Source organism: Lygodium microphyllum, chromosome 1 (assembly GCF_053477565.2).
Source record: "Lygodium microphyllum isolate KBCC chromosome 1, Lygodium_microphyllum_v1.1.10, whole genome shotgun sequence".
Taxonomy (NCBI): Eukaryota; Viridiplantae; Streptophyta; class Polypodiopsida; order Schizaeales; family Lygodiaceae; genus Lygodium; species Lygodium microphyllum.
The window spans coordinates 153,534,717-153,561,487 of NC_141135.1; the positions used below are offsets into that span (position 1 = coordinate 153,534,717).

Genomic DNA, 26,771 nt, shown 5'->3' on the forward strand with positions numbered 1-26,771 from the left:
CCTGTCCGCCCTCGCTTGTCGGACGCCGCCCTCACCTCTCAGACGCTGCCCTCGCCAGTCAGCCACCGTGGTGGTCGCCCCAGGTAACACATCGTTTGTGGTAGCGTCTCGCAGGGCGCACTGATCTTTTCTTCCCCTCAGCGAGAGGCAACATCCTCTGTTCGTGCCTGAGCCTGCACCTCTGGGTTCTGCGACCTGCACACGGAGATAGTGCAGCCTTGCCTTTCCACAGACACCGAGAGAGAGAGAGAGAGAGAGAAGATAGTAGTAGTAGTAGAGAGAGAGAGAGAGAGAGATGCCCTCTCAAAATGACGAGAACGCGATGCTGCTCCCGCTCCGTGCCGCCCTGCCATCGCTAGGTTTGGCGCGACTTGCGGGCGCGTTTACCTGCGCCGCCGCCGCCTGAAACCCTACCTGTCGGCACCCCGCCTTCGCCTCAGGCTCGTCGTAGTTCCGGTTCGCCAGGCGTTCGCGCGTCATCACCACCATCGCGGACTCTCTCTGCCTCCTTCGACCAGTCGAGCTTGCGCCCTGCGCTGCCGGCGGCATCCCTGGTGCCGTCTTCCAGCCGTCCTGCTCCTGGAGCCGTCGGGAGCAGTCGCCCTGCCCCTGGAGCAGCCAGCGTCTTCTGTCCCGGCCGCCCTGTCCACGCCCAGATGCCCTGTTACTGACGCCCTATTTATGATAGCATCCTCCTGACGCCCTGTTCCCGGATGCGGCTGACGGACCCCTACCCGGCATCCCAGCCTGTCCCGTCCTGCTGTGGAGACCGCTCAGCCTGTGTTTCGCCTGTCTGCCCCTGCACGGAGACAGGTAAACCTCAGTTTTCATTAGCTCTCCTTGCTGAGTACACCCCTGGACAGCGCCTCTGTACAGAAAAAAGGGAAAGCGAGAGAGTCGGCAAAACAGAGGGTCAGCCCTCATTCGAGATCAAATCATCATATACGATGGCTGGTTTGGATCTGGACTTCATAGATCAAACAGTGGCAGCACTGGGCCCGGATTCTGATGCGGAGGAACCTGAGGATATGGTTCCATGCAACGAAGAGATGCCCCTTGGTCCCGACATCCAGCCTGCGGGTAAACGTACCAAGCATGCTTCGGAAGAGATAGGCGTTTCTCAGGATCGGTCCTATGCCCAGGTTGCTTCGGATTCGGTGGACTCTCAGGAAGTGGACTGGGAACACTTGCTGGAATTTGCAAACACTTTGCTTGGCGATTATGTTCAACATAATCAGGAAGCCTTTTCTGACTCTGCCCCTGACGATGTGCTGGATGCCACCGTGGACCCAAAAACTGTCCTACGCTCATTTTCGGTATTTTATGATCATGTTGTGATACTTTTCTTCACTGGTCGCATCCCGTTGCTTTCCCGTATTCGCCAATGGTTGCAACATCTGCTACAAGGGGACTGTGTTGAAGAGATTTTTGTTGGCTCCCGGGGTTTTTTTGAGGTCCTGTTGAAATCAGAGACGCACCGTGCTGCTCTCCTGTCTAAACTGCCTTTGTTTTTTGAACGCCGGTTGGTTCATGTGGTTCCATGGCGTCCAATGGCAGATTTTTAGCGTCTGCTGCAACGCGAATGCCCGGTCTGGGTCGAGGTGGAAAACTGTCCGACTATTTATTGGCCGCTATTGAAGGATGCTATGGCCGTTGTGGGCACTGTTCTGGTCCCTCCCAGTCTCCGGGCTGTGAATCGCAACCGCTTGTGTATGCTATGGGACACTGCAAGAAAAAGGCCTGCCTGGTTACGCCTCAATTGCCCTGGCATGCACCCATTACACTTTCGTTTGAAATGGGGCAATTTTGCAGGGCATTGCTTCTCCTGTGGACAATTGGGGCACTTTATGGCCGAGTGCCCGGAACAGCAACACACTTCCCATAATGGCCATGCTGTGCCGCCCATGGAGGAGATGGTGTGTGATGCCCCATCGCTGGATGCTACCTATCAGCCCCAAGCTTTGGCCAAAGGTAAACAACAGGTTGCGGGTCTGGATTCTAGCGCCACTAATTGGGTAGAAGTAGGTGCAAAAAAAGGCAACAGGGTTGTTGCGGCCATGGAGAACAATGTGCCTACTACATCACAAGATTCCATGCGTACATACATGCGAAGGAAGGAAATGCAGTCTTCTGAGCGCTCGGCTCCTGCTATGGTTTCCTCTGCTCCCCGTCATCAGCCCGCCAGAAAAATGTCTTCGGATCGTTCAAAGGGTCCCTCTGCTAAGCTGGCATTTGATACTAGAGGTAATGTCATTACCCCGTGGGACCGTCGTTATCCCCGGTCCATCCCAAAGCCAGCAGATATGCCGTCTACTTCCAAATCTGGTCCGCAGAACTCTTTTGCAGTGTTGGCAGATTTCTTGGACGAGGGAGTCCTGGACATTCTTGCTGACAAAGTCAAATCGAGGCAAGCAGTGCCTCGTACCTGATTTTGTTTTGAGTATACATGAAAATCGCCACGTGGAATGTGCGTGGAATTTGTTCTTGCCACAAGCAACATGCTATGTGGACTGTGTTGCATGAAAATCAGTGGGATGTCCTGTGCGCTGTTGAGCACAAGAGTCACGATGAAGCCGGAAAAGTGGTAGATTGCCATGGCTTTAGATTGTTTTATGCAGGGTCACAGGCCATGCATTACTCGGGTGTGCTCATGATTGTCCACGACAAGTATCAGCCTGTTCTGATTAAAAATGATGTTCATGGCCGTTTTTTGGTGATTGAAATTATATTCGAAGGGGAACTCTTATGGCTACTTGGCCTCTATGCTCCGAATGATTCCTTATCTCGTCAGGCGCTTTGGCAAACTTTGCAGGCCTCCTTGTCACTTGGCAGACGGGGCTTCTTCATGGGGGATTTCAATATGTGTGTGGATTCCTCCCAGTCCACATCGGAGCATTCGGTGATGGATACGCCGGAAAGTCGTATGTGGCAGGCGTTGGCTCTTGACGTCCTCAAGCAAGATCTCTGGTCCTGGCTACACCCGTCCTCTACAGGGTTTACTTTCCATTCTGCCCAGTATGCAACAACATGGTCGAGATTGGATCGTATATATATCATGCAGAATGATGATTTTCTTCCTGAGCTGCTCGAAATAAAAGTATTGCAGCAATATGCCCTGTCGGACCATTTCCCTCTGCAGCTTGAGCTACTGGCACAACCCATTGCCCCGTTCAAGCAATTTCTGGAGAGACTCCCTTTGCGTTTCAATTCGTCTTACCTGAAGCATGCCATCTTTCAGGGCTACATGCAGCAATTGATTGACAGATTTCTCTTCGACTTCTCTTCTCAAGGCACTGCGTCATTCGAACAATTGATCTCTAATGTGCAGCGGGTTGCGCGGCAGTATGGGATCCACCATGCCTCTCTTTGTCGGCAGCGTCGCAAGGCAGCCGAGGACATGCTGGCTTTGGTTCGTTCTCTGCTGGTGGACACTCCGGATGATGCATTTCTGCTCGCACTGGCCATGCGAGTGGCGGATCTTATTAAAGAATTCCAATTGAAATCATATCAGCAGGCCAAACTGCAACATCTGACAGAGACGTTGCAAGATAATGCATGTCAAACCCATAAGTTCTTCCGAGCTCTTCACGCCTCTCCGGCTAGGGAGAATATGACCAGACTCGAGGATGCAGAAGGTCACCTTATCATGGATCCGCAGACTATTGTGCAAATGTGCAGGAATTATTTCCGTGACCTTCTCGGCACCACTTCTCCACCTTCAGATCAAATCACTCAGGCCCGTTCGGATTTTTATGACCTGGTCCGCAATCAGCTACCGCAGGACATGCAAGCTATTATGGAGTCCGATATTTGTGAGGCAGAGGTTATGGACATCTTGTTACATTTGCCCAAGGATAAAAGCCCGGGTTGGGATGGTCTCACCAATGAGTTCTTCGAAGCTTTTGCTACCCAACTGGCGAAACCATTGCAGGCCTTGTTTCAGCAGGTATGGCAAACCGGGATCATGCCTTCCTCATGGAAAGAAGGCCTTATTAAACTGCTTCCAAAAGTTCCTTCGCCATCTAGGTTGACACAGTGGCGCCCCATTTCCTTGATGGGCTCAATGTACAAAATCTTTTCCAAAATAATGGCGAATCGGCTTCATAAGCATCTCCTGGCCATTGTGCATCCTCTACAGTATGGTTTCATTAAGGGCCGGAATATTCTGCACAATGTATTGAATGCTCAACTAGCTATTGATTATGCAAGGCATTCTAACCAGGAGGTAGTACTGATTCAATTGGACCTAGAAAAGGCTTTCGACTATCTGGATTGGTCTTTCGTCGCTGAACTTATGTCGGCTATGGGCTTTGGTCCCCGGATGTCTCGTCTAATCTACACCATTAGCGCTGTGGCGTCTTCGCGAGTCATGCTGAACGGAGGTGTTACTGAGCCATTTGTACTTGCCCGCTCTGTCAGACAAGGATGCCCTTTGAGCCCGCTATTCTTTGCCCTCGCGACACATCCAGTTCTTTCCATGTTATCCCATATGGTAGCCTCTTCTCAGTTGGCCGGTCTGTCGCTTCCTTCAGGACAGCACTTCATTAGCCAATCCCTGGCGGATGATACTTTTATGATTTTGCGGGCGGACAAGGACAATCTCAAGCGCGCATTGGATGTTTGGGGCATCTTTGGTCAAGCCTCCGGCCTTCGCATCAATGCGCTCAAATCAGCCATTCTCAGCTGCACGGAGTCGAATTTGCAGTCTTTGGACTGGCAGGGTCTGGTTGTTCCTCGTGGCTCCATTGTCAGGCACCTTGGGTACCCTTTGGGTGTCGACATTCCACCAAAGCAGCTTCTGCAGTGGATTTCTCAGAAAATGGTGGCCAAGTTTATGTATTGGAAATCTCAAACCTGGCCCTTCCATATTCGTCTCAAAGTGGCCCAGACAATTATGTTGCCAATGCTGACATATTTTTTGCCATTGTTGCCCTGGACTGCTACCACTCTCAATGCTCTTACTCAGTCTATTCGCTTCATGCTATGGAAGAAGGACTCATTGCATGCAGGTATTTCCTGGATTTCGTGGTCGCATGCCTGCACCCCTAAACGCATGGGTGGCGGAGCTATTTTAGATGCCCAAACTCACATGCAGGCACTCCGTTGGTCTCTCTTCCGCGCCATGTGCTCGGATCATCATCCATGGGTCGATATAGCCCGTTATTTCCTTGAGAGCCATGGGCTTCTATATGGCAATACCCACATCCGGACTTCTTGGTGGCATGTTCTTAATGCTGATTCGAGGTTCTCCAGTTCTTCTTCATCGCTGCTCAATCATTTGGTATTTTCCTGGAAACAGGTCCTTCTAAAGGCTCAGTGGCATCCAGCGGAAGATCGCTTGACTACGAATTCTTTTCAATTGGAATTATTGGCAGTCTCGCGCTTACTTGCATGGGAAGGCAAAAATGAGCTTCAACCACAATTCAACTGGATGGTTCGTTTGGGCCTGTCTTCGGTCGCGGATGCCACCCTTGCTAGTCGCAATGTCCTTATATCATTTCGTACAGCCAGGAGGCTTTACAGGATTCCGCGGGGATATAGGCCTTTATGGGAACAGCTTTTGCGGATGCTCCAGAGCAGACAACCCTTTCCTGCCCTTGCGTCAGATCATCCCTGGCAGGATTGGGACCTACAAGGCCGGCTGCCTTTAAGCAAAGCTTCTGCTAATCAAGTTTATCATATTCTGATCAAAGATCAACAATGGTTAGTTACCAAAGCCAATGCTTTATGGGGCCTACGAAAATCCCGGTCCTGGTGGAGGGCAACTGTGATGGAGGGCTGGTTGAACAAGACCCCCTTCAAATGTAAAGTATTTCTTTGGAGAGTGATGATTGGTGGTCTTCCGCTTGCGTCGGCTCTTTCCAAGCGACGAATTTCCAATGGCAACTGTTTCTTTTGCACCACTGCGGTGGAATCAGCCCGCCACAGATTTATTTCTTGCCCTGTCGCAAAAAAAGTCTGGTTCTTTTTGACGGCTATTTGGCAAGGAGCGGTTGGATTCACCCTGCGCCCCTTTGATTGGGTTTTCGGGCAGCCCAAATACCCCACTTCTGCACAGCCACATATGAAACTCATGTTTCATTTTCTTCGATATTGGGGCTGCTGGCATAACTGGACCATTAGGAATGCTTTTCTTTTTGACTCCGCCTATAATGTTCAGCGACATATTGCGAGGCTTAAGGGCCTTTTGTATTGGCAGTTGGATCTTCTCCGGCATTCTGATTTGCTCTCTAGGGAGGACTTCCGTCCCTAGCTTATGGCAATTTCATCTGCCCCCTTGCCATTAAAAAAAAAAGAAGATAGTAGTATGGCTGGCCTGGATATGGATTTTCTAGACCGGACGGTGGCAGCCCTTGGCCCTGATTCCGATACAGAGGAGCCGGAGGATATGGTGCCATGCACGGAGGAGATGCCTCCGAGTTTTGAACTGCCGCCTGCGGGCAAACGCTCCAAGCATACTTCTAACGAGCCAATGGGTCCTCAGGAACGTTCCTATGCGCAGGTTGCCTCTGATCCTGTGGATTCGCAGGAGATTGACTGGGAGCATTTGTTGGACTTTGCCAATACTCTGCTTGGCAATTATGTCCAGCATAATAATGAAACTTTTTCTGACGCGGGAACTGATGATGTGCTGGAAGCCACGGTGGACCCAAAATCAATCTTGCGGTCCTTCTCGGTGTTTTATGACCGTACAGTTATACTTTTCTTCACTGGCCGGATCCCAGTGCTTTCACATATTCGCCAGTGGATGCACCATTTATTACAAGGGGAGTGTGTTGAGGAGATCTTCCTTGGGCCTCGCGGCTTTTATCAGGTACTGTTGAAATCGGAAACACATCGAACTAAGCTCCTGTCCAAGTTGCCATTATTCTTTGATCGCCGCTTGGTCCATGTTGTACCATGGTGCCCTATGGCCGACTTCCAGCGTCTGCTTCAACGAGAATGCCCGGTGTGGGTGGAAGTGAAAAATTGTCCGGCGGTCTATTGGCCATTGTTGAAGGGTGCGATGGCAGTTGTGGGAACAGTGCTGGTTCCCCCGAGCCTCAGGGCTATGAATCGAAACCGTTTATGCATGTTATGGGACACGGCCAGGAAAAGGCCTGCGTGGCTTCGCCTCAATTGTTCTGGCATGCATCCTTTGCATTTTCGCTTGAAATGGGGCAACTTTGCAGGACACTGCTTTTCATGTGGTAAATTGGGGCATTTTATGGCCGAATGCCCTAAAAGGCAACCGTCTTCCGAGGATGCGCAGGTTGTGCTGCCTAAGGATGACATGGTGCTTGATGCCCCGACACAGGAGGCCCTTCAGCCACCTAATGTCGTGGATAAAGGCAAACAACAGGTCCTGGGTTTGGATTCCCGTAGCACTGATTGGATTGAGGCACGTCAAAAAAAAGGTAAAAAGTTGGATGCAGGCCTGGGCCTAATGCTTCACAGGATTCCGTGCGCACGTATATGCGCAGGAAAGAAATGTTCGCTTCACAGCAGGCTGTGCGTACTATGGCCCCGTTTGCCCCCCGTAATCAGTCTACAAGGAAAGTCTATACAGACGGCCCCAAGGGCCCACCTGCTAAGCTGGCGTTTGATACAAAAGGTAACGTGATTACACCCTGGGATCGGCGTTATCCCCGCCCCACTCCCAAGGCAGTGGATTTTCCTTCTACCTCTAAAGCAGGTCGCCAGAATTCATTTGCAGTATTGGCTGATTTTCTAGATGAGGGTGTTCTAGATGCTCTCGCGGAAAAGGTGAAATCGAGACAACAGGCGCCTTGTTCCTGACTTCCTTTTTTTGAAGATATATGAAGATAGCCACGTGGAATGTACGAGGCATTTTCTCTCGCCATAAGCAACATGCCATGTGGACTGTCTTGCATGAGAACCAGTGGGATGTATTGAGAGTGGTAGTCATGGAGAGGCGCCACAAATGACGATGTGAGACCTATGGGACCTATGGGACCAGTCTTGCAGTGGCAGTCTGAAACTGTAACGGAGCCCTCCGATTGGATGTGGGAGCTTTTGAGGAGACATTGAAAGGGAGAGATATAGTATTTTACTCAAAGACACATCAAGGACCACATACTACACTTCCACAGGTGATTGGCTATAGGTAGGAGTCAGCTTGCAAGAAGGAGACACGCACAGACCACAGTAATCGCGGGTCGAGAGGAGTGGCAATGTTATTCAAGGAGGAGCTACAACAAATGATCCAAGGAGTCCGCAAAGATGAGCAGGCCAGATACATGTGGGTGAGAGTGTGTGGTGAGGAACGCACTTTGTATGTTGCCATATGCTATTTTCCCCCTATGACGTCCCGATACGCCCCACCCAAGGGGCAATCACCATATGTGGCTTTGGATGAGGATATTTGGGAGTTCTCGAAGGAGGATGAGGTTATCTTACTAGGAGACTTTAATGCTAGGACAGCCTCCCATCATGTGTCCTTCTTTGATGCATCTGAGGAGATGCTACAGGAGCAGGATGTGTCAGAGCTACAGCTGGAGAGGACATCTCAGGATATGGGGGAAGTCACCGAATATGGGAGATACCTTGTGGAGATGGGCACAGCACACAGGTTGGCCATTCTTAATGGCCTAGCTAGATAACCCCTATACGGCGCCTTCACATGTTATCCTCACTGACATGGTGCCAGCGTAGTAGAGTATGTTCTTGGCCCACCGATGTTGATATCTCACATCCAGGACCTCTCAGTATCCCCATGCCTTCTCGGAGTAGCAGTGGATCATGCCTACATATCATTCACCATCGACCTCCAATTCACTGACACACATACCCATCATGCAGCTCACCAGCACCCAAGATACCTCTTTTCCAGAGAGATAGAGGATACCTATGAGGCGGAGATCCTTAAATTGTTACATGATGCAGACCCCGACATTCCATCACAAGAGCTGACTCAACAGTTCAGTGAGGCTCTACACATTGCTGCAGGTGTAGCCTTCCCACACTCACAACCCACATAGAGAGCCTCCACCGGGTTGACACCTCAGAACAGATGGTATGATGATGAGTGCCATGAGACCAGAGCATGGCTACAGAGAGAGATATCACTAGGGCCCACTACCCACAGACAGGCACATACTCTTTAGACGCCTCACACGGTGGAAAAAGAGAACATTCTTGGCCCAGCTAGAGCGAGACCTATATCAGTTATTCTTGAGCCAAGACTCTAGAGAGGCTTGGAGGCTTTTCAGAGAGCATTGACCGACCATATCTATTACATCCACCGCTGTCTGGGAGGAGTATGCAGCTAGTCTTTATACTATGGAGGTCAACTAGCTCTTCTTGACCCACTTGAGCCTTGTTTAGAGACCACCACTTTCTTTACAGAAAGTAGGGTCCGATAGGCCATTAATAGACTTAACAGAGGAAAGGCACAAGATCACGATGGATTAGTAGCCGAGCACTTGATCCATGCTAGAGATTTGGTGGTAGGATTCCTAGCTTACATGTTTAACAGAGCCATGTGTGAGGGCCTACCAGAAAGCTGGAGCACGAACACTATTGTTCCTATCCTCAAGTCAGGCCCAATAACTATCGGACTATCATGGTTGGGCATACATTGGCTAAGTTATATGCTTCCATCCTTGAGCATGAGTTAAGTAGGTGGGCAGAGATGTGGGGTCTTAGAGCCCAGGGACAGGCTGGCTTTAGGAGAGGCTTTTCTGCATTGGATCACATCCTCACACTCAGAGCGATCATTGAGGAGGGAAGGGCCCATGGCCGACGGACCTACTGCTGCTTTGTGGACTTCTGCAAAGCCTTTGACACAGTACAGAGAGACAGGCTGATAAATAGATTGCATACCATGGGAAGAGCTCAGTTGGGGTATTTTGGCACTGTATGAGAGAGTTGTAGGCAGAGTCTGGACACCTGAGGGCCTTTTGGCACTTATTTACTCCTCCATTGGGGTGAAGCACGGATGCTCCCTCTCTCCGACATTATTTGGTCTGTACATTGATAGGATTGCTAACTACATTTCAGAAGAAGGAGATAGAGGAGCTCCACTAGCTGGCACTTGGATACCTCTCCTGCTGTATGCAGATGACATTGTATTGATAGCTGACTCTCCAAAGGGTCTACAGAGACACTTGGATGCACTACACTCCTATACTTTGGACAATGGGCTTTCAGTGAACCTTGGTAAAACCAAGGTGATGGTATTTAATACTACACCACAGTGGGTCAGGAGATCAGCACCTAAATTCACATATGGATCTGAGGAGCTGGAGTATGTGGATTCTTATACATACCTAGGAGTCTTATTCACAGGACCCCCCTTTTCTATGCGAGAGGCAGCAGACACTAGACTGACTCGCGGATACACATCACTAGGTGGTTTGGAGAGGATGTGCTCACAGGTGCAATCCCAAGAACCCCGTACCAAGCTATGGCTCTTTGATACACTGGTCACATCCACACTACTCTATGGAGTACAGATATGGGGGCCTAGTCTTGACCACCATAGCTGATCAAGGCACACTTATGACGGATGGAGGTCGATGGAGAAACCCCTAGTGTCCATGATATCCAGGATGATCAGATGTAAGGCCTCAGTGCCACATGAGATCATCAGAGCGGAGCTAGCAGCTACACCGATTGTGGTAGAGGCCCTCACCCGGTCGGTCAAATACATACATAGCCTATGGGACTTACCCAGACATAGATATGCACGGTTGGCCCTTGAGTCCTCTAGGCAGCTTGCCAGAGAGGGTGATACTTCATGTTGGTATGCACAAATGTCGGCCTGGATTGAGCTGCATGGCTTTAGCATGGACAAGTTACCCCCCTTCTAGTACTCCCTTAATGCACCATCTCTTGACCTGAACAGGCTAGAGATCCGCAAGATCATCGGGATGGATCTTACCCAGTTGGATATCAGGCAGACATGGCTGATGCCAGGGCAGGAACTAGGGACAAAGATGGCTTTCTACCGTATGCATTTCCTTCATACTACAGATGATGGATTTATTGTTTGCCCGAGATACATGGACACCCACCTTTCCCATGGGATTAGATGTACTATTGGCCAGTTGCGCATCTCCTCACATCAACTAGAGATTGAGACTGGCAGATATAGATCCATCCCACTAGAGGAGCGCATATGCCAGATATGCCAATTAGAGCCAGAGACAGAGGAGCATTATATTTGCCGTTGCCCAGTGTATTATGATGTCCGTGGCCATTTCCACTGTCTCTTTAGAGACGGATTTGGACCACTATCCAGAGTCATGGATTTTACCAATCAACGATGCCTTGGCCTCTTTCTTCTTGAGATACGACAGCTTCATGACATGCGACTCAGGAGTACACCTGCCCCAAGACATCGAGGCCCTTCACAGAGGCAACTCACACACTTCTTTGCAAAGGAGACTCAAAAGACTTCAATACAGTTACAGCCACAGTCCACACAAGAGCCTCTCTCACCGCCACAGTCCACACACAGACAAGGAGTATTGATTGATCGAGCCGCTCAGCTTAGCCGATCCAGACATCCTAGGCCTCAACATAGACACCAACAACACCTTCATGGGCGGAGACAGGGGATTATTGCTCGAGCTAGAGCTAGGTCCTCCATACCCACATGAGACTGTACCATTTGGAGTTCATTGTTACTAGATAGAGCTCTATGTTTTACACATAGCTATAGTGAGTTTCCTTTCTTATTTTGCTTTGTGCTACATACATATTTTGCCCAGACAGTTGTACCATCATACACATGATTGTAACTCATGGTCTCATAGGTCATTTTGGCATTTTGTAGACGTTAATATATCATTTCATTTCTCTCTCTCTCTCTCTCTCTCTCTCTCTCTCTCTCTCTCTTCGTAAAAGGTAATTGTATTAATTACAAAAAAAAGGTACAAGTTTACTTGATTACAAGATACACGATGACACTAAGCCATCATGTGTAAAGGCCCAGTATTAAACTACAAAAGAGTTACAAAAGTCATGGCAAAGACGCAGAGGAAATTGCCATATGCTAGGGAGTAAGTCCTCCCGAGGGAGTAGGCCAGAGTGCCGAATGAGATCTATCTACCAATGCAAGAGACCTTAAAGCCTCACAATATGTGCCGGGACATTAGAGGCCGAATAAAAAAGAAAGGCATTCCGAGTGGTCCAATTGTACTAGCATCCCCAGTATCTAAGAAAGTGAAACAAGATCTTCATATGCGACTGTGCCGGTGTGGGGTATTTTGGTCGTACAAAAACCCAATCAAAAGGGCTTAGCGAGAAGCCAACCACTACTCGCCAAACCGCTGACAAGAGGGACTAGATATTCTTAGCGAGAGGGCACGAAATAAATCGATGACGGGCCAATTCCACTGTAGTGGTGCAAAAGAAACAATGGCCGTTAGAGATTCGACGTTTGGAAAGGGCTAAAGCAAGCGGAAGACCACCAATCATTACCCTCCAAAGAAAGACCTTGCATTTGAAAGATGTCTTCTTCAACCAGCCCTCCATCACAGTTGTCTTCCACCATGACTGAGATTTCCGCAATCCCCATACAGTATTAGCTTTAGTAACCACCAGCCATTGATGGTCTTTAATTAAAAGATGATACGCCTGGTTAGCTGAGGCATTTTCCAAATTCAACCGACCTGCAAGGTCCCAGTCCTGCCAAGGACAATCCAAAGCAAGGGCAGGAAAGGGTTGCCTACTCTGGAGCACTGACAAAAGCCGTTCCCATAAATCACAGTATCCACGAGGGATTCTGAAAAGTCTCCTAGCTGTACGAAAAGATATCAAGACGTGACGATTGGCAAGGGTGGCATCTGCAACTGAAGTCAAGCCCAAACGTGCCATGCGATTAAATTTTGGTCTAAGCTCATGTTTGCCTTTCCAAGAAACTAAACGCGAGGCTGCCAACAATTCCAGTTTGAAAAGAGTTAGCATGTAAGCGGTCCTCCGCTGGATACCAACGCGCCTTCTAGAAAACCAATTTCTAGGAGCAGACCAAATGAACAAGCAGGGATGAGGAAGGACTAGAAAACCGAGAGTCTACATTAAGAACATACCACCAAGAGCTCTGAATTTGTGTATTACCATGAGCAAGCCCGTGATCCTCAAGAAAATAACGGGCTATAACGGCCCACGGGTGATGATCCACGCACGTGGCACGAAAAAGAGACCAACGAAATGCCAGCATATGAGTTTCCGCATCCAAAATAGCCCCACCACCCATGCGTTTGGGGGTACATGCATGCGACCAAGAAATCCACGAAATGCCTGCCTGCAAGGAATCCTTCTTCCATAACATGAAACGAATGTGCTGAGTCAGAGCATTCAAAGTAATAGTAGTCCAAGGCAGCAATGGCAAGAAATATGTGAGCATTGGCAGCATAATTGTCTGAGCCACTTTAAGACGAACATGGAAGGGCCAGGCCTGCGACTTCCAATACAGAAACTTAGCTGCCAGTTTCTGTGAAATCCACTCGAGAAGTTGCTTTGGCCGAACATCAACACCCAAAGGGTACCCAAGATGCCTGACAATGGAACCACGGGGAACAACCTATCCCTACCAGCCCAATGACTGTAAATCGGACTTCGTGCAACTGAGAATGGCTGATTTGAAAGCATTGATATGAAGACCAGAGGCATGACCAAAGAGCGTCCAAACATCTAATGCTTTGCGAAGATTGTCCTTGTCCACACGCAAAATCATAAAGCTGTCATCAGCCAAAGATTGAGTAATGAAGTGTTGTCCAAAAGGAAGGGAAAATCCAACCAACTGAGTAGAAGCTACCATAGAAGATAACATCGAAAGAACCGGATGAGTCACAAGGGCAAAGAAGAGAGGACTCAAAGGGCAACCCTGTCTCACAGAGCGTGCAAGGACAAATGGCTCGATAACACCACCATTTAGTATAACTCGCGAAGAAGCCGCAGCACTAATGGTGTAGATTAAGCGGGACATCCGAGTACCAAAGCTCATACTAGACATAAGTTCTGCAATGAAAGACCAGTCTAAATAATCAAAAGCCTTTTCTAGATCCAATTGAATCAATACCATTTCCTAATTAGAGTGCCTTGCATAGTCAATAGCCATTTGCACATTTAAGATATCATGCAGAATGTTTCGGCCCTTAATGAAACCATATTGAAGAGGATGCACAATGGCCAGAAGATGCTTGTGGAGCCGATTCGCCATCACTTTGGAAAAGATTTTATACATCGAACCCATCAAAGAAATTGGTCTCCAATGTTTCAACATTGATGGCGAAGGAGCTTTTGGAAGCAGTTTGATACGACCTTCTTTCCATGAGGAAGGCATGAACCCCGTTTCCCAAACCTGCTGAAACATAGTCGTCAATGGTTTCACCACTTGGGTAGCAAAAACGTCAAAGAATTCATTGGTGAGACCATCCCAACCGAGACTTTTATCCTTGGGCAGGTGCAACAAAACATCCATAACCTCCGCCTCACAAATATCTGTCTCCAAAGTAGTTTGCATATCAAGTGGAACCTGATTGCGGACAAGACCATAGAAAACTGAGCGTGCATGAGTAACTTGGTCAGAAGGTGAAGGAGAAGAACCAAGAAGGTCCAGAAAATAATTCCTGCACATATTCATAATAGTCTAAGAATCAATGACCATTCGACCTTCTGGATCCTGGAGTCCAGTCATATTTTCTCGAGCAGGAGATGCATGTAGAGCTCGAAAGAACTTACGAGTCTGACAAGCACTATCTTGCAAATTCTCGGTCAAATTTTGCAATTTGGCCTGCTGATAAGATTTCAACTGAAACTCTTTAATAAGATCAGCCAAACGCATCGCCAGTGGCAACAGAAATACATCATCTGGAGTGTCCACCAGCAGAGAACGAACCAAAGCCAGTAAGTCCTCCGCTGCATGCCAACGCCGCCGACAAAGAGAGGCATGATGGATCCCTTACTGCCGAGCAACCCGCTGCACATTAGAGAGCAATTGTTCAAAAGAAGCATTGCCCTCAGCAGCGAAATCCAATAAAAATCTATCAATCTATTGCTGCATGTAGCCCTGAAAGATTGAATGCTTCAAATAAGAAAAGTTGAAGCGCAAAGGGAGTCTATCCAGGAATTGCTTAAAAGGTACAATGGATTGTGTGAGTATCTCAAGCTGTAGAGGGAAATGGTCCGACAAGGCATATTGTTGCAACACTTTCATTTCCAACATCTCAGGAAGAAAATCATCATCCTGCATGATGTACATGCGGTCCAACCGCGACCATGTAGTTGCATACTGCGCAGAATGGAAAGTAAAACCTGTAGAAGAAGAGTGTAGCCAAGACCAAAGATCTTGCTTAAGTACAGCAAGAGCAAACGAATTCCACACAGGACTTTCCGGAGCGTCCATCACCGAATGTTCTGATGTGGACTGTGAAGAATCAAGACACATATTAAAATCCCCTATCAAAAAACCCTGTCTGTCAAGTGACAAGGAGATTTGCAAAGTATTCCAAAGATCCCGACGGGATAACGGGTCATTCGGAGCATAGAGGCCCAGCAACCATAAGATCTCTCCTTCAAATAAAACTTCAATCACCACAAAACGGCCATATACATCATTTTTAATAAGAACAGGCTGATATTTCTCATGTACAATCATAAGCACGCCAGAATAATACATGGCATGTGTCCCTACATAAAACAAGCGAAACCCATGGCAATCCACAACTTTTCCTGCTTCACCGTGACTCTTGTGCTCAACAGCACATAGGACATCCCACTGATTCTCATGCAATATAGTCCACATGGCATGTTGCTTATGGCGAGAACAAATGCCTCGCACATTCCATGTGGCTATCTTCATGTGTATTCAAAAGAAAATCAGGAACGAGGCACAGCTTGCCTCGATTTAACCTTTTCTGCTAGAATATCAAGGACTCCCTCATCCAAAAAATCAGCTAACACAGCAAAAGAGTTCTGACGGCCGACTTTAGAGATAGACGCTATATCCACTGTCTTGGGGATGGAGCGGGGATACCGACGATCCCATGGGGTAATCACATTACCTCTAGTATCAAAAGCCAACTTAGCAAGTGGGCCCTTTGAACCGTCTGAATATACTTTCCTAGTAGACTAATTACGAGGTGCAGAAGAAACCATAGGATGAGCAAGATGCTCTGAAGAAGACATCTCTTTCTGGCGCATATAACTGCGCATGGAATCTTGTGAAGCATTAGGCCCAGTATCCGCTAGGCCAGCATCAAACCTTTTACATTTTTTTGCATGTACATCCACCCAGTCATTGCCACGGGAATCCAAACCCGAAACATGTTGTTTACCTTTATCCAAAACTTTAGGTGGCTGGGTGGCATCCTGCGACGGAGCGTCACACACCATATCTTCCATGAATAGCACAACATGCTCAGCATCTGAAGTCTGTTGCTTCTCTGGGCATTCGGCCATAAAATGCCCCAATTTTCCTCACGAAAAGCAATGTCCTGCAAAGTTGCCCCATTTCAAACAAAAGTGCAAAGGATGCATGCAAGAGCAATTAAGACGTAACCAAGCAGGCCTTTTCCTAGCAGTGTCCCATAACATACACAAACGGTTACAATTCATGGCCCTTAGGCTCGGAGTGACTAGAACAGTGCCCACAACGGCCATGGCATCCTTTAACAATGGCCAATAGACAGCCGGACAATTTTCCACTTCAACCCACACGGGGCATTCACGTTGAAGCAGGCGCTGAAAATCTGCCATTGGGCACCATGGCACAACATGGACCAAGCAGCGATCAAAGAACAATGGCAGTTTAGCACGGTGCTTCTCAGATTTCAACAGCACCTCATAGAAGCCTCAGGGCCCAACAAAAATCTCCTCAACACACTCCCCTTGTAGTAGATTGTGCAGCCACTAGCGAATATGAGAAAGCACAGGGATCCTGCCAGTGAAGAAGAGTATAACAGCATGGTCATAAAACACCGAAAATGAGCACAAGACATTTTTTGGGTCCACTGTGGCTTCCAGCACATCTTCAGTTCCAGAGTCAAAAAAAGCTTCATGATTATGTTGAACATAAGCGCCAAGCAGAGTGTTGGCAAGTTCCAGCAAATGCTCCAAGTCAACATCCAGAGAATCCACAGAATCAGAGGCAACCTGAGTATAAGAATGTTCCCGATGATCCATTGTCGCTTCCGAAGTATGCTTGGTGTGTTTGCCCGCAGGCTGGAAATCAAGACCAGGGGACATCTCCTCTGTGCAAGGATCCATATCCTCTGGCTCCTCTATATCAGAATCCGGACCAAGGGCTGCCACCGTTTGGTCGATAAAAGCCATATCCAGACCAGCCATGTTGAATCACCACTTGTGCAGGTCAGATGCAGAGCCAGGAGCTCACGGGTGGTAGAAATGAATGCAGGCCGCGCTCCCTCTCTCTCTCTCTCTCTCTCTCTCTCTCTCTCTCTCTCTCTCTCTCTCTCTCTCTCTCTCTCTCTCTCTCTCTCTCTCTCTCTCTCTCTCTCTCTCTCTCTCTCTCTCTCTCTCTCTCTCTCTCTCGTAAAAGGTAATTGTATTAATTACGAAAAAGGTACAAGATTACATGATGACACGATTACAAGAGATACGAGGGCCCTAGCCCAACGTGTGGGAAATCCCCGTACTAATGCACTACATAGGTTACACCAATCATGGCAATGACCCAGAGGCAATTGCCATATGCCATGGATGCAAATCCTCCCGAGGGAGCAAGTCGGAGTGTCGAATGAGATCTAGCTGCCAATGCAAGAGCCCTTTAAGCCTGGCAATATGTCTCGGTACATTAGAGGCCGAATCAAAAAGAAAAGCATTGCGCGTGGTCCAAATGTGCCAGCATCCCCAGTATCTGAAAAAGTGAAATAAGATCTTCATATGTAACTGTGGCGGTGAGGGGTACTTTGGGCGCACAAAAACCCAATCGAAAGGAGTTAGTGAGGACCCCACCACCGCGTGCCAGATTTGCGACAAGAGTAACCAGATGTTCTTGGCGAGCGGGCAAGAAAGAAAACGATGTCGGGCCCATTCCACGGTAGTGGTACAGAAGAAACAATTGCCATTCAAGATTCGACGCTTGGAAAGGGCTGAAGCAAGCGGAAGACCACCAATCATTATCCGCCAAAGGAAGACCTTGCATTTGAAAGGTGCCTTATTCCGCCAGCCCTCCATCAGCGTTGCCTGCCACCATGTCCGCGATTTCCGCAGTCCCCAAACAGTATTAGCTTTCACACCCAGCCAGTGGTGATCTCGAATGAGAAGATGATACACCTGATTGGTAGAGGCCTTTTCCAGACTCAACTTGCCTGCAAGGTCCCAGTCCTGCCAAGGACGATCCACAGCCAGGGCAGGAAAGGGTTGCCGACCCTGAAGCTCCAATAAAAGCTTTTCCCATAAACCACAGTATCCGCGCGGGATCCTGAAAAGTCTCCTAGCAGTCCGAAACGAGGCGAGGACATTGCGAGTGGCAAGGGTAGCATCCGCAATTGAAGTCAGACCTAAACGGGCCATGCGGTTAAATCTCGGTCTGAGCTGATGTTTGTCTTCCCATGAAAGTAATCTGGATACTGCCAACAATTCCAGCTGAAAGGAGTTAGACTGCACGCGGTCTCCTACTGGATGCCAACGGGCCTTTTGGAGCACCACTTTCCAAGAGCCGACCAAGTGCAGTAACAAAGGGGAAGAGGGACTGGAAAATTCGAGAGTGAGAATTAAGGACATGCCACCAGGAGGCCCGAAGCCGTGTGTTACCATGGCGGAGCCCGCTGTCCTCAAGAAAATAACGGGCTATGATGGTCCACGGGTGATGATCCACACACATGGCACGAAAAAGAGACCAACGAAGAGCCACCATATGAGTTTCTGCATCCAAAATAGCGCCACCACCCATGCGTTTAGGGGTACATGTATGTGACCATGAAATCCATGAAATGCCTGCCTGCAGGGAGTCCTTCTTACATAGCATGAAACGAATGGGATGAGTAAGAGCCTTCAAAGTAGTAGGTGTCCATGGCAGCAATGGCAGGAAATACGTTAGCATTGGTAGCATAATGGTCTGAGCCACTTTGAGGCGCACATGGAAGGGCCACGCTTGCGACTTCCAATACATAAACTTCGTCACCAGTTTTTGTGAAATCCACTCCAGCAGGTCCTTTGGCCGTACATCTACTCCCAACGAGTATCCAAGATGCCGGACAATCGATCCACGGGAAACCACCTGACCCTGCCAGCCCAATGACTGTAAATCAGGCTCCGTGCAACTGAGAATGGCCGACTTAAAGGCATTGATGCGAAGACCAGAGGCCTGACCAAAGAGCGTCCAAACATCTAATGCCTTTCGAATGTTGTCCCTGTCTGCCTGCAAAATCATAAAGGTGTCATCAGCCAAAGATTGGCTAATGAAGTGTTGCCCCAAAGAAAGAGACAAGCCGGCCAACTGAGCCGAAGCCGCCATTGAGGATAACATTGAAAGGACCGGGTGAGTCGCCAGGGCAAAGAAAAGAGGACTCAAAGGGCAACCCTGTCTGACCGAGCGAGCAAGGACAAATGGCTCTGTAACCCCACCATTGAGCATAACTCTTGCAGAAGCCGCAGCACTAATGGTGTAGATCAATCGGGACATCCGGGTGCCAAAGCCCATAGCAGACATGAGATCTACAATGAAAGACCAGTCCACATAGTCAAAGGCCTTTTCCAAGTCCAGTTGAATCAAGACCACTTCCTGACTGGAATGCCGCGCATAGTCAATAGCCATTTGCACATTCAAGATGTTATAGAGAATGTTGCGGCCCTTGATGAAACCATATTGGAGAGGATGCACAATAGCTGGAAGGTGCTTGTGAAGCCGATTCGCCAGTACCTTGGAGAAGATTTTATACATCGAGCCCATCAAAGAAATTGGTCTCCAGTGTTGCAGCTTTGACGGCGAAGGGACCTTGGGAATCAGTTTGATAAGGCTTGCTTTCCATGAGGAAGGCATGACCCCTGTTTCCCAAACCTGCTGACACATGACCGCCAATGGCTTCGCCAACTGCATGGCCGAGTGCTCAAAGAATTCATTAGTGAGACCATCCCAACCAGGACTTTTATCCTTAGGCAGGTGCAACAAAACATCCATAACCTCCTGCTCGCAAATATCTGCCTCCAAAGTGGCTTGCATATCAAGTGGAACCTACTGGCGGACCAGATGATAGATGGCCGAGCGGGCATGCGTAACCTGGCTAGAAGGCGAGGGAGAAGAACCAAGAAGTTCCATAAAATAATTTCTGCACATGGTGACAATGGTCTGCGGATCAGTGACCATGCGACCTTCCGAATCCTAGAGCCTAGTCATATTGTCGCGAGCTGGAGAAGCATGCAAGGCGCGAAAGAACTTATGAGACTGGCAGGCACTATCGTGCAATGTGTCAGTCAAGTTATGCAGCTTGGCCTGCTGATAAGATTTCAACTGAAATACTTGAATAAGATGGGCCAAACGCCTTTCCAGTGACAGCAGAAAATGATCATCTGGGGAATCCACGAGCAAGGAACGGACCAAAGCCAGTAAGTCCTATGATGCATGTCGACGTCGCCGACAAAGAGAGGCATGATGAATCCCATACTGCCGAGCAACCCGCTGCACATTAGAAAGCAGCCGCGCAAATGCTGCCAGGCCGTCAGAGGCGAAGTCCAATAAGAATCTCTCAATCAATTGCTGCATATAGCCCTAAAAAATTGGATGCGTCAAATAAGAGGAGTTGAAACGTAAAGGGAGCCTGTCCAGCAACTGCATAAAAGGTGCAATAGAGTGTGTCCGCATCTCAAACTGGAGGGGGAAATGGTCCGACAACACATATTGCTGCAAGACCTTCATTTCCAGCATTTCGGGAAGAAAATCATCCTCTTGCATGATATACATTCGGTCCAAGCGCGACCAAGTAGTGGCATATTGTGCAGAATGAAAAGTAAAGCCTGAAAAAGAAGGGTGAAGCCACGACCAAAGATCTTGCTTAAGCACGCGCAACGCAAAGGAATTCCACACCCGGCTTTCCGGCGTATCCATTACCGAATGCCCCGAAGTGGACTGAGAAGAGTCAACACACATATTGAAATCTCCCAGCAAAAATCCCCTTCGGCCAAGTGACATGGAGCCCTGCAAAGTCGACCAAAGATCCCGTCGGGAGGCAGGATCGTTTGGAGCATAGAGGCCCAGCAACCATAAAATTTCTCCTTCAAATAAGACTTCGATTACCAGAAAGCGGCCTTGCACATCATTTTTGACAAGAACAAGCTGGTATTTTTCATGGACAATCATCAGCACGCCCAAATAGTGCGTAGCTTGTGTCCCTGCATAAAACAGACGGAATCCATGACAATCCACAATTTTGCCTGCTTCAGCGTGACTTTTGTGCTCCACTGCACACAATACATCCCACTGGTTCTCATGCAAGACAGTCCACATGGCATGTTGCTTATGGTGAGAGCAAATGCCTCGCACATTCCACGTGGCTATCTTCATATATCTTCAAAGAAAGGAAGTCAAGAACGAGGCGGTTGTTGCCTCGATTTCACCTTTTCCGCGAGAGCTTCTAGGACACCCTCATCCAGAAAATCAGCCAAGACTGCATACGAATTCTGGCGACCTGCTTTAGAGGTAGAAGGAAAATCCACTGCCTTGGGAGCAGGGCGGGGATAACGCCGATCCCAGGGTGTAATCACATTACCTTTGGTATCAAACGCCAGCTTAGCAAGTGGGCCCTTGGGGCCGTCTGTATAGGCTTTCCTTGTAGACTGATTACGGGGGGCAGACGGGGCTATAGTACGCGCAGCCGGCTGTGAAGTGAACATTTCTTTCCGGCGCATATACGTGCGCACGGAATCCAGTGCAGTAGTAGGCCCTGGATCCGCCAAGCCTGCATCCAACTTTTTACCTTTTTTTGGACGGGCCTCAATCCAATCAGTGCTACGAGAGTCCAAACCCAGGACCTATTGTTTGCCTTTATCCACAACATTTGGCGGCTGAAGGGCCTCCTGCATCGGGACATCAAGCACCATGTCATCCTTAGGCAGCACAACCTGCGCATCCTCGGAAGACAGTTGCCTTTCAGGGCATTCGGCCATGAAATGCCCCAATTTACCACATGAAAAGCAGTGGCCTGCAAAATTGCCCCATTTCAAGCGAAAATGCAAGGGATGCATGCCAGAACAATTGAGGCGAAGCCAAGCAGGCCTTTTCCTGGCTGTGTCCCATAGCATGCATAAAAGGTTGCGATTCATAGCCCTGAGGCTTGGGGGCACCAGCACTGTGCCCACAACGGCCATCGCATCCTTCAACAATGGCCAATAAACTGCCGGACAATTTTCCACTTCTACCCATACCGGGCATTCTCGTTGAAGCAGACGCTGGAAATCGGCCATCGGGCGCCATGGTACAACATGGACCAAGCGGCGATCAAAGAATAATGGCAGCTTGGACAGGAGCTCAGCGCGATGTGTTTCTGATTTCAACAGCACCTCATAAAAGCCGCGAGGTCCAAGGAAGATCTCCTCAACACACTCCCCTTGCAATAAATGATGCATCCACTGGCGAATATGTGAAAGCACGGGGATTCTGCCAGTGAAGAAAAGGATGACTGCACGGTCATAAAACACTGAGAAGGACCGCAAGACTGATTTCGGGTCCACCGTGGCTTCCAGCACATCATCAGTTCCCGCATCAGAAAAAGTTTCATTGTTGTGCTGGACATAATCGCCAAGCAGAGTATTGGCAAAGTCCAGCAAATGCTCCCAGTCTATCTCCTGCGAATCCACAGGATCAGAGGCAACCTGCGCATAGGAATGTTCCTGAGGACCCATTGGCTCGTCAGGAGTATGCTTGGAGCGTTTGCCCGCAGGCTGCAGTTCAGAGCCTGGAGGCATCTCCTCCGTACAGGGCACCATATCCTCCGGCTCCTCTGTATCGGAATCAGGGCCAAGGGCTGCAACCGTCCGGTCGAGAAAATCCATATCCAGGCCAGCCATACTGCTGTCTTCTGGCGTCTCTCTCTCTCTCTCTCTCTCTCTCTCTCGCGCTCGCGCGCTCGCACTCTCTCGGTGTCTGTGGAAAGACAAGGCTGCACAGATCTGGCAGGCGATGGCGGTGGTCAGACTAGGGCGTCTGACAGGCGACAGGGCAGCAGTCGTCAGGGGCGGGCGAGAGGACAGGCAACAGAGCAGGCTGTCGACGGGCAGGACAGGGCAAGCGAGAGGACACGCGACAGGGGCAGGCAGGCAGGGGACAGCATAGGCGTCTGACAGGCGGCTAGGGCAGGCAGGCGTCGAACGGGCGTCAGGCATCAGGCATCAGGCTGGCGATGGCGATGGCGAACAGGACCGCACAGGAAAGACAGGGGCGCGAGGCTGGGATCAGGTCACCGCACAGGGAGGGGCATGTAGGGTTGCCAACGCCAGGGTCACGCGGGCAACGGCAACAGGTCGAGTAGGGCGGGGCGACGTCAGGGGTGCTTGGCGATAGGTCAAAACGGCGGCAGCAGGGCACGACGCACAGGCGACGACCCCATCTCTCTCTCTCTTTTTTTCGTAAAAGGTAATTGTATTAATTACGAAAAAAGTACAAGATTACATGATTACACGAGTACAAGAGACACGAGGGCCGTAGGCCAACGTGTGGGAAATCCCCGGACTAGTATACTAAAAAGGCTACACCAATCACGGCAAGGACCCAGAGGCAATTGCCAAATGCCAGGAATGCAAATCCTCCCGGGGGAGCAAATCAGAGTGCCTGATGAGATCTAGCTGCCAATGCAAGAGCCCTTTAAGCCTTGCAATATGCTGCGGTACATTAGAGGCCGAATCAAAGAGAAAAGCATTTCGGGTGGTCCAAATGTGCCAGCATCCCCAGTATCTGAAAAAGGCAAATAAGATCTTCATATGTAACGGTGGCGGCGTGGGATACTTTGGGCGCACAAAAACCCAATCGAAAGGAGTCAGTGAGGACCCCACCACTGTGCGCCAGATTTGGGACAAGAGAGACCAGATATTCTTGGCGAGTGGGCAAGAAAGAAAACGATGTCGGGCCGATTCCGCCGTAGTGGTACAGAAGAAACAATTGCCATTCGAGATGCGACGCTTGGCAAGGGCCGAGGCAAGAGGAAGACCACCAATCATTACCCGCCAAAGAAAGACCTTGCATTTGAAAGGTGCCTTATTCAGCCAGCCCTCCATCAGCGTTGCCTGCCACCATGTCAGCGATTTCCGCAGTCCCCAAACAGTATTAGCTTTGTCACCCAGCCATTGGTGATCCTGAATGAGAAGATGATACACCTGATTAGTAGAGGCATTTTCCAGAGTCAACCGGCCTGCAAGGTCCCAGTCCTGCCAAGGGCGATCCATAGCCCGGGCAGGAAAGGGTTGCCTACCCTGAAGTTCCGACGAAAGCTTCCCCCATAAATCACGGTATCCGCGCGGGATCCTGAAAAGTCTCCTAGCAGTCCGAAACGATGCGAGGACATTGCGAGTAGCAAGGGTAGCATCCGCAATCAAAGTCACACCCAAACGGGCCATGCGGTTAAATCTTGGTCTGAGCTGATGTTTATCTTCCCATGAAAGAAATCTGGATACTGCCAACAATTCCAGCTGGAAAGAATTAGTCTGCAAGCGGTCCCCTACAGGATGCCAACGGGTCTTTTGGAGCACCACTTTCCAAGAGCCGACCAAGTGCAGTAACAAAGAGGAAGAGGGACTGGAAAATCGAGAGTCAGCATTAAGGACATGCCACCATGAGGCCCGAAGCCGTGTGTTACCCTGGTGGAGCCCGCTGTCCTCAAGAAAATAACGGGCTATGATGGTCCACGGGTGATGATCCACACACATGGCACGAAAAAGAGACCAACGAAGAGCTAGCATATGAGTTTCTGCATCCAAAATAGCTCCACCACCCATGCGCTTAGGGGTACATGCATGTGACCATGAAATCCAAGAAATACCTGCCTGCAGTGAATCTTTCTTCCATAGCATGAAACGAATGGGATGGGTGAGAGCCTTCAAAGTAGTGGGCGTCCATGGCAGTAGTGGCAGGAAATACGTCAGCATTGGTAGCATAATTATCTGAGCCACTTTGAGGCGGACATGGAACGGCCAGGCTTGCGACTTCCAATACATAAACTTCACGGCCAGTTTTTGTGAAATTCACTCCAGCAGGTCCTTTGGCCGTACATCCACCCCCAATGGGTATCCAAGATGCCTGACAATGGAGCCACAAGAAACCACCTGGCCCTGCCAGCCTAACGACTGTAAATCCGGCTCTGTGCAACTGAGAATGGTTGACTTAAAGGCATTGATGCGAAGACCAGAGGCTTGACCAAAGAGTGTCCAAACATCTAATGCCTTGCGAATGTTGTCCCTATCCGCCTGCAAAATCATAAAGGAGTCATCAGCCAAAGATTGGTTAATGAAGTTGTGCCCCAAAGGAAGAGATAACCCTGCCAGCTGGGCAGAAGCCACCATGGAGGATAACATTGAAAGGACAGGGTGAGTCGCCAGGGCTAAGAAGAGAGGGCTCAAAGGGCAACCCTGTCTGACCGAGCGTGCAAGGACAAATGGCTCTGTAACCCCACCATTAAGCATAACTCTTGAAGAAGCCTTAGTACTAATGGTATAGATCAATCGGGACATCCGGATACCAAAGCCCATGGCAGACATAAGATCTGCAAGGAAAGACCAGTCCACACAATCAAACGCCTTTTCCAGGTCCAATTGAATTAAGACCACTTGCTGATTGGAGTGCCGCGCATAGTCAATAGCCATTTGCACATTTAAGATATTATGCAAAATGTTGCGGCCCTTAATGAAACCATACTGGAGAGGGTGCACAATAGCTGGAAGGTGCTTGTGAAGCCTATTTGCCAGCACTTTGGAAAAGATTTTATACATCGCGCCCGTCAACGAAATTGGTCTCCAGTGTTGCAGCTTTGACGGCGAAGGGACCTTGGGAATCAGTTTGATAAGGCCTTCTTTCCATGAAGAAGGCATGACCCCTGTTTCCCAAACCTGCTGAAACATGACCACCAATGGCTTTACCAACTGCGTGGCCGAGTGCTCAAAAAATTCATTAGTGAGACCATCCCAACCAGGACTTTTATCCTTAGGCAGGTGCAACAAGACATCCATAACCTCCTCTTCGCAAATATCCGCCTCCAAAGTGGCTTGCATATCAAATGGAACCTGCTTGTGGACCAGAGGATAGAAGACCGAGCGGGCATGCGTAACCTGGCTAGACGGCAAGGAAGAAGAACCAAAAAGATCCATAAAATAATTTCTGCACATATTGATAATGGTCTGCGGATCAGTGACCATGCGACCTTCCGAATCCTGGAGTCGAGTCATATTTTCGCGAGCCGGAGAAGCATGCAAGGCGCGAAAGAACTTATGAGACTCGCAGGCACTATCTTGCAATGTGTCTGTCAAGTTTTGCAGCTTGGCCTGCTGATAAGATTTCAAGCTAAATACTTGAATAAGATGGGCCAAACGCCGCTCCAGGGACAGCAGAAAATCATCATCTGGGGAGTCCAGGAGCAAGGAACGGATCAAGGCCAGTAAGTCCTCTGCTGCATGTCGACGACGGCGACAAAGAGAGGCATTATGAATCCCATATTGCCGAGCAACCCGCTGCACATTAGAGAGCAGGCGTGCGAACGAAGCCAAGCCCTCAGAGGCGAAGTCCAATAAGAACCTCTCAATCAATTGCTGCATATAACCCTGAAAAATTGGATGCTTCAAATAAGAGGAATTGAAGCGTAAAGGGAGCTTATTCAGCAACT

The 26,771-nt window shown here is 49.1% G+C and overlaps 3 protein-coding genes and 1 pseudogene across 7 annotated transcripts in view; 3 read left to right on the forward strand and 1 right to left on the reverse strand.

The window, feature by feature from the left end:
* LOC148041840 (uncharacterized) overlaps positions 1-26,771 on the reverse strand; it is a 225,348-nt gene that overhangs the window by 128,134 nt on the left and 70,443 nt on the right. The gene's annotated exons all lie outside the window — the stretch shown is intronic.
* Positions 1-26,771, forward strand: part of LOC148041841 (uncharacterized) — a 218,362-nt gene that overhangs the window by 121,250 nt on the left and 70,341 nt on the right. The gene's annotated exons all lie outside the window — the stretch shown is intronic.
* LOC148041842 (uncharacterized) lies at positions 8,241-9,297 on the forward strand (annotated as a pseudogene).
* Positions 9,843-11,606, forward strand: LOC148041843 (uncharacterized). Its single transcript, XM_087686075.1, has one exon. It carries the CDS (start codon positions 10,875-10,877, stop codon positions 11,604-11,606), a length of 732 nt encoding a protein of 243 aa, XP_087542201.1. The 5' UTR covers positions 9,843-10,874.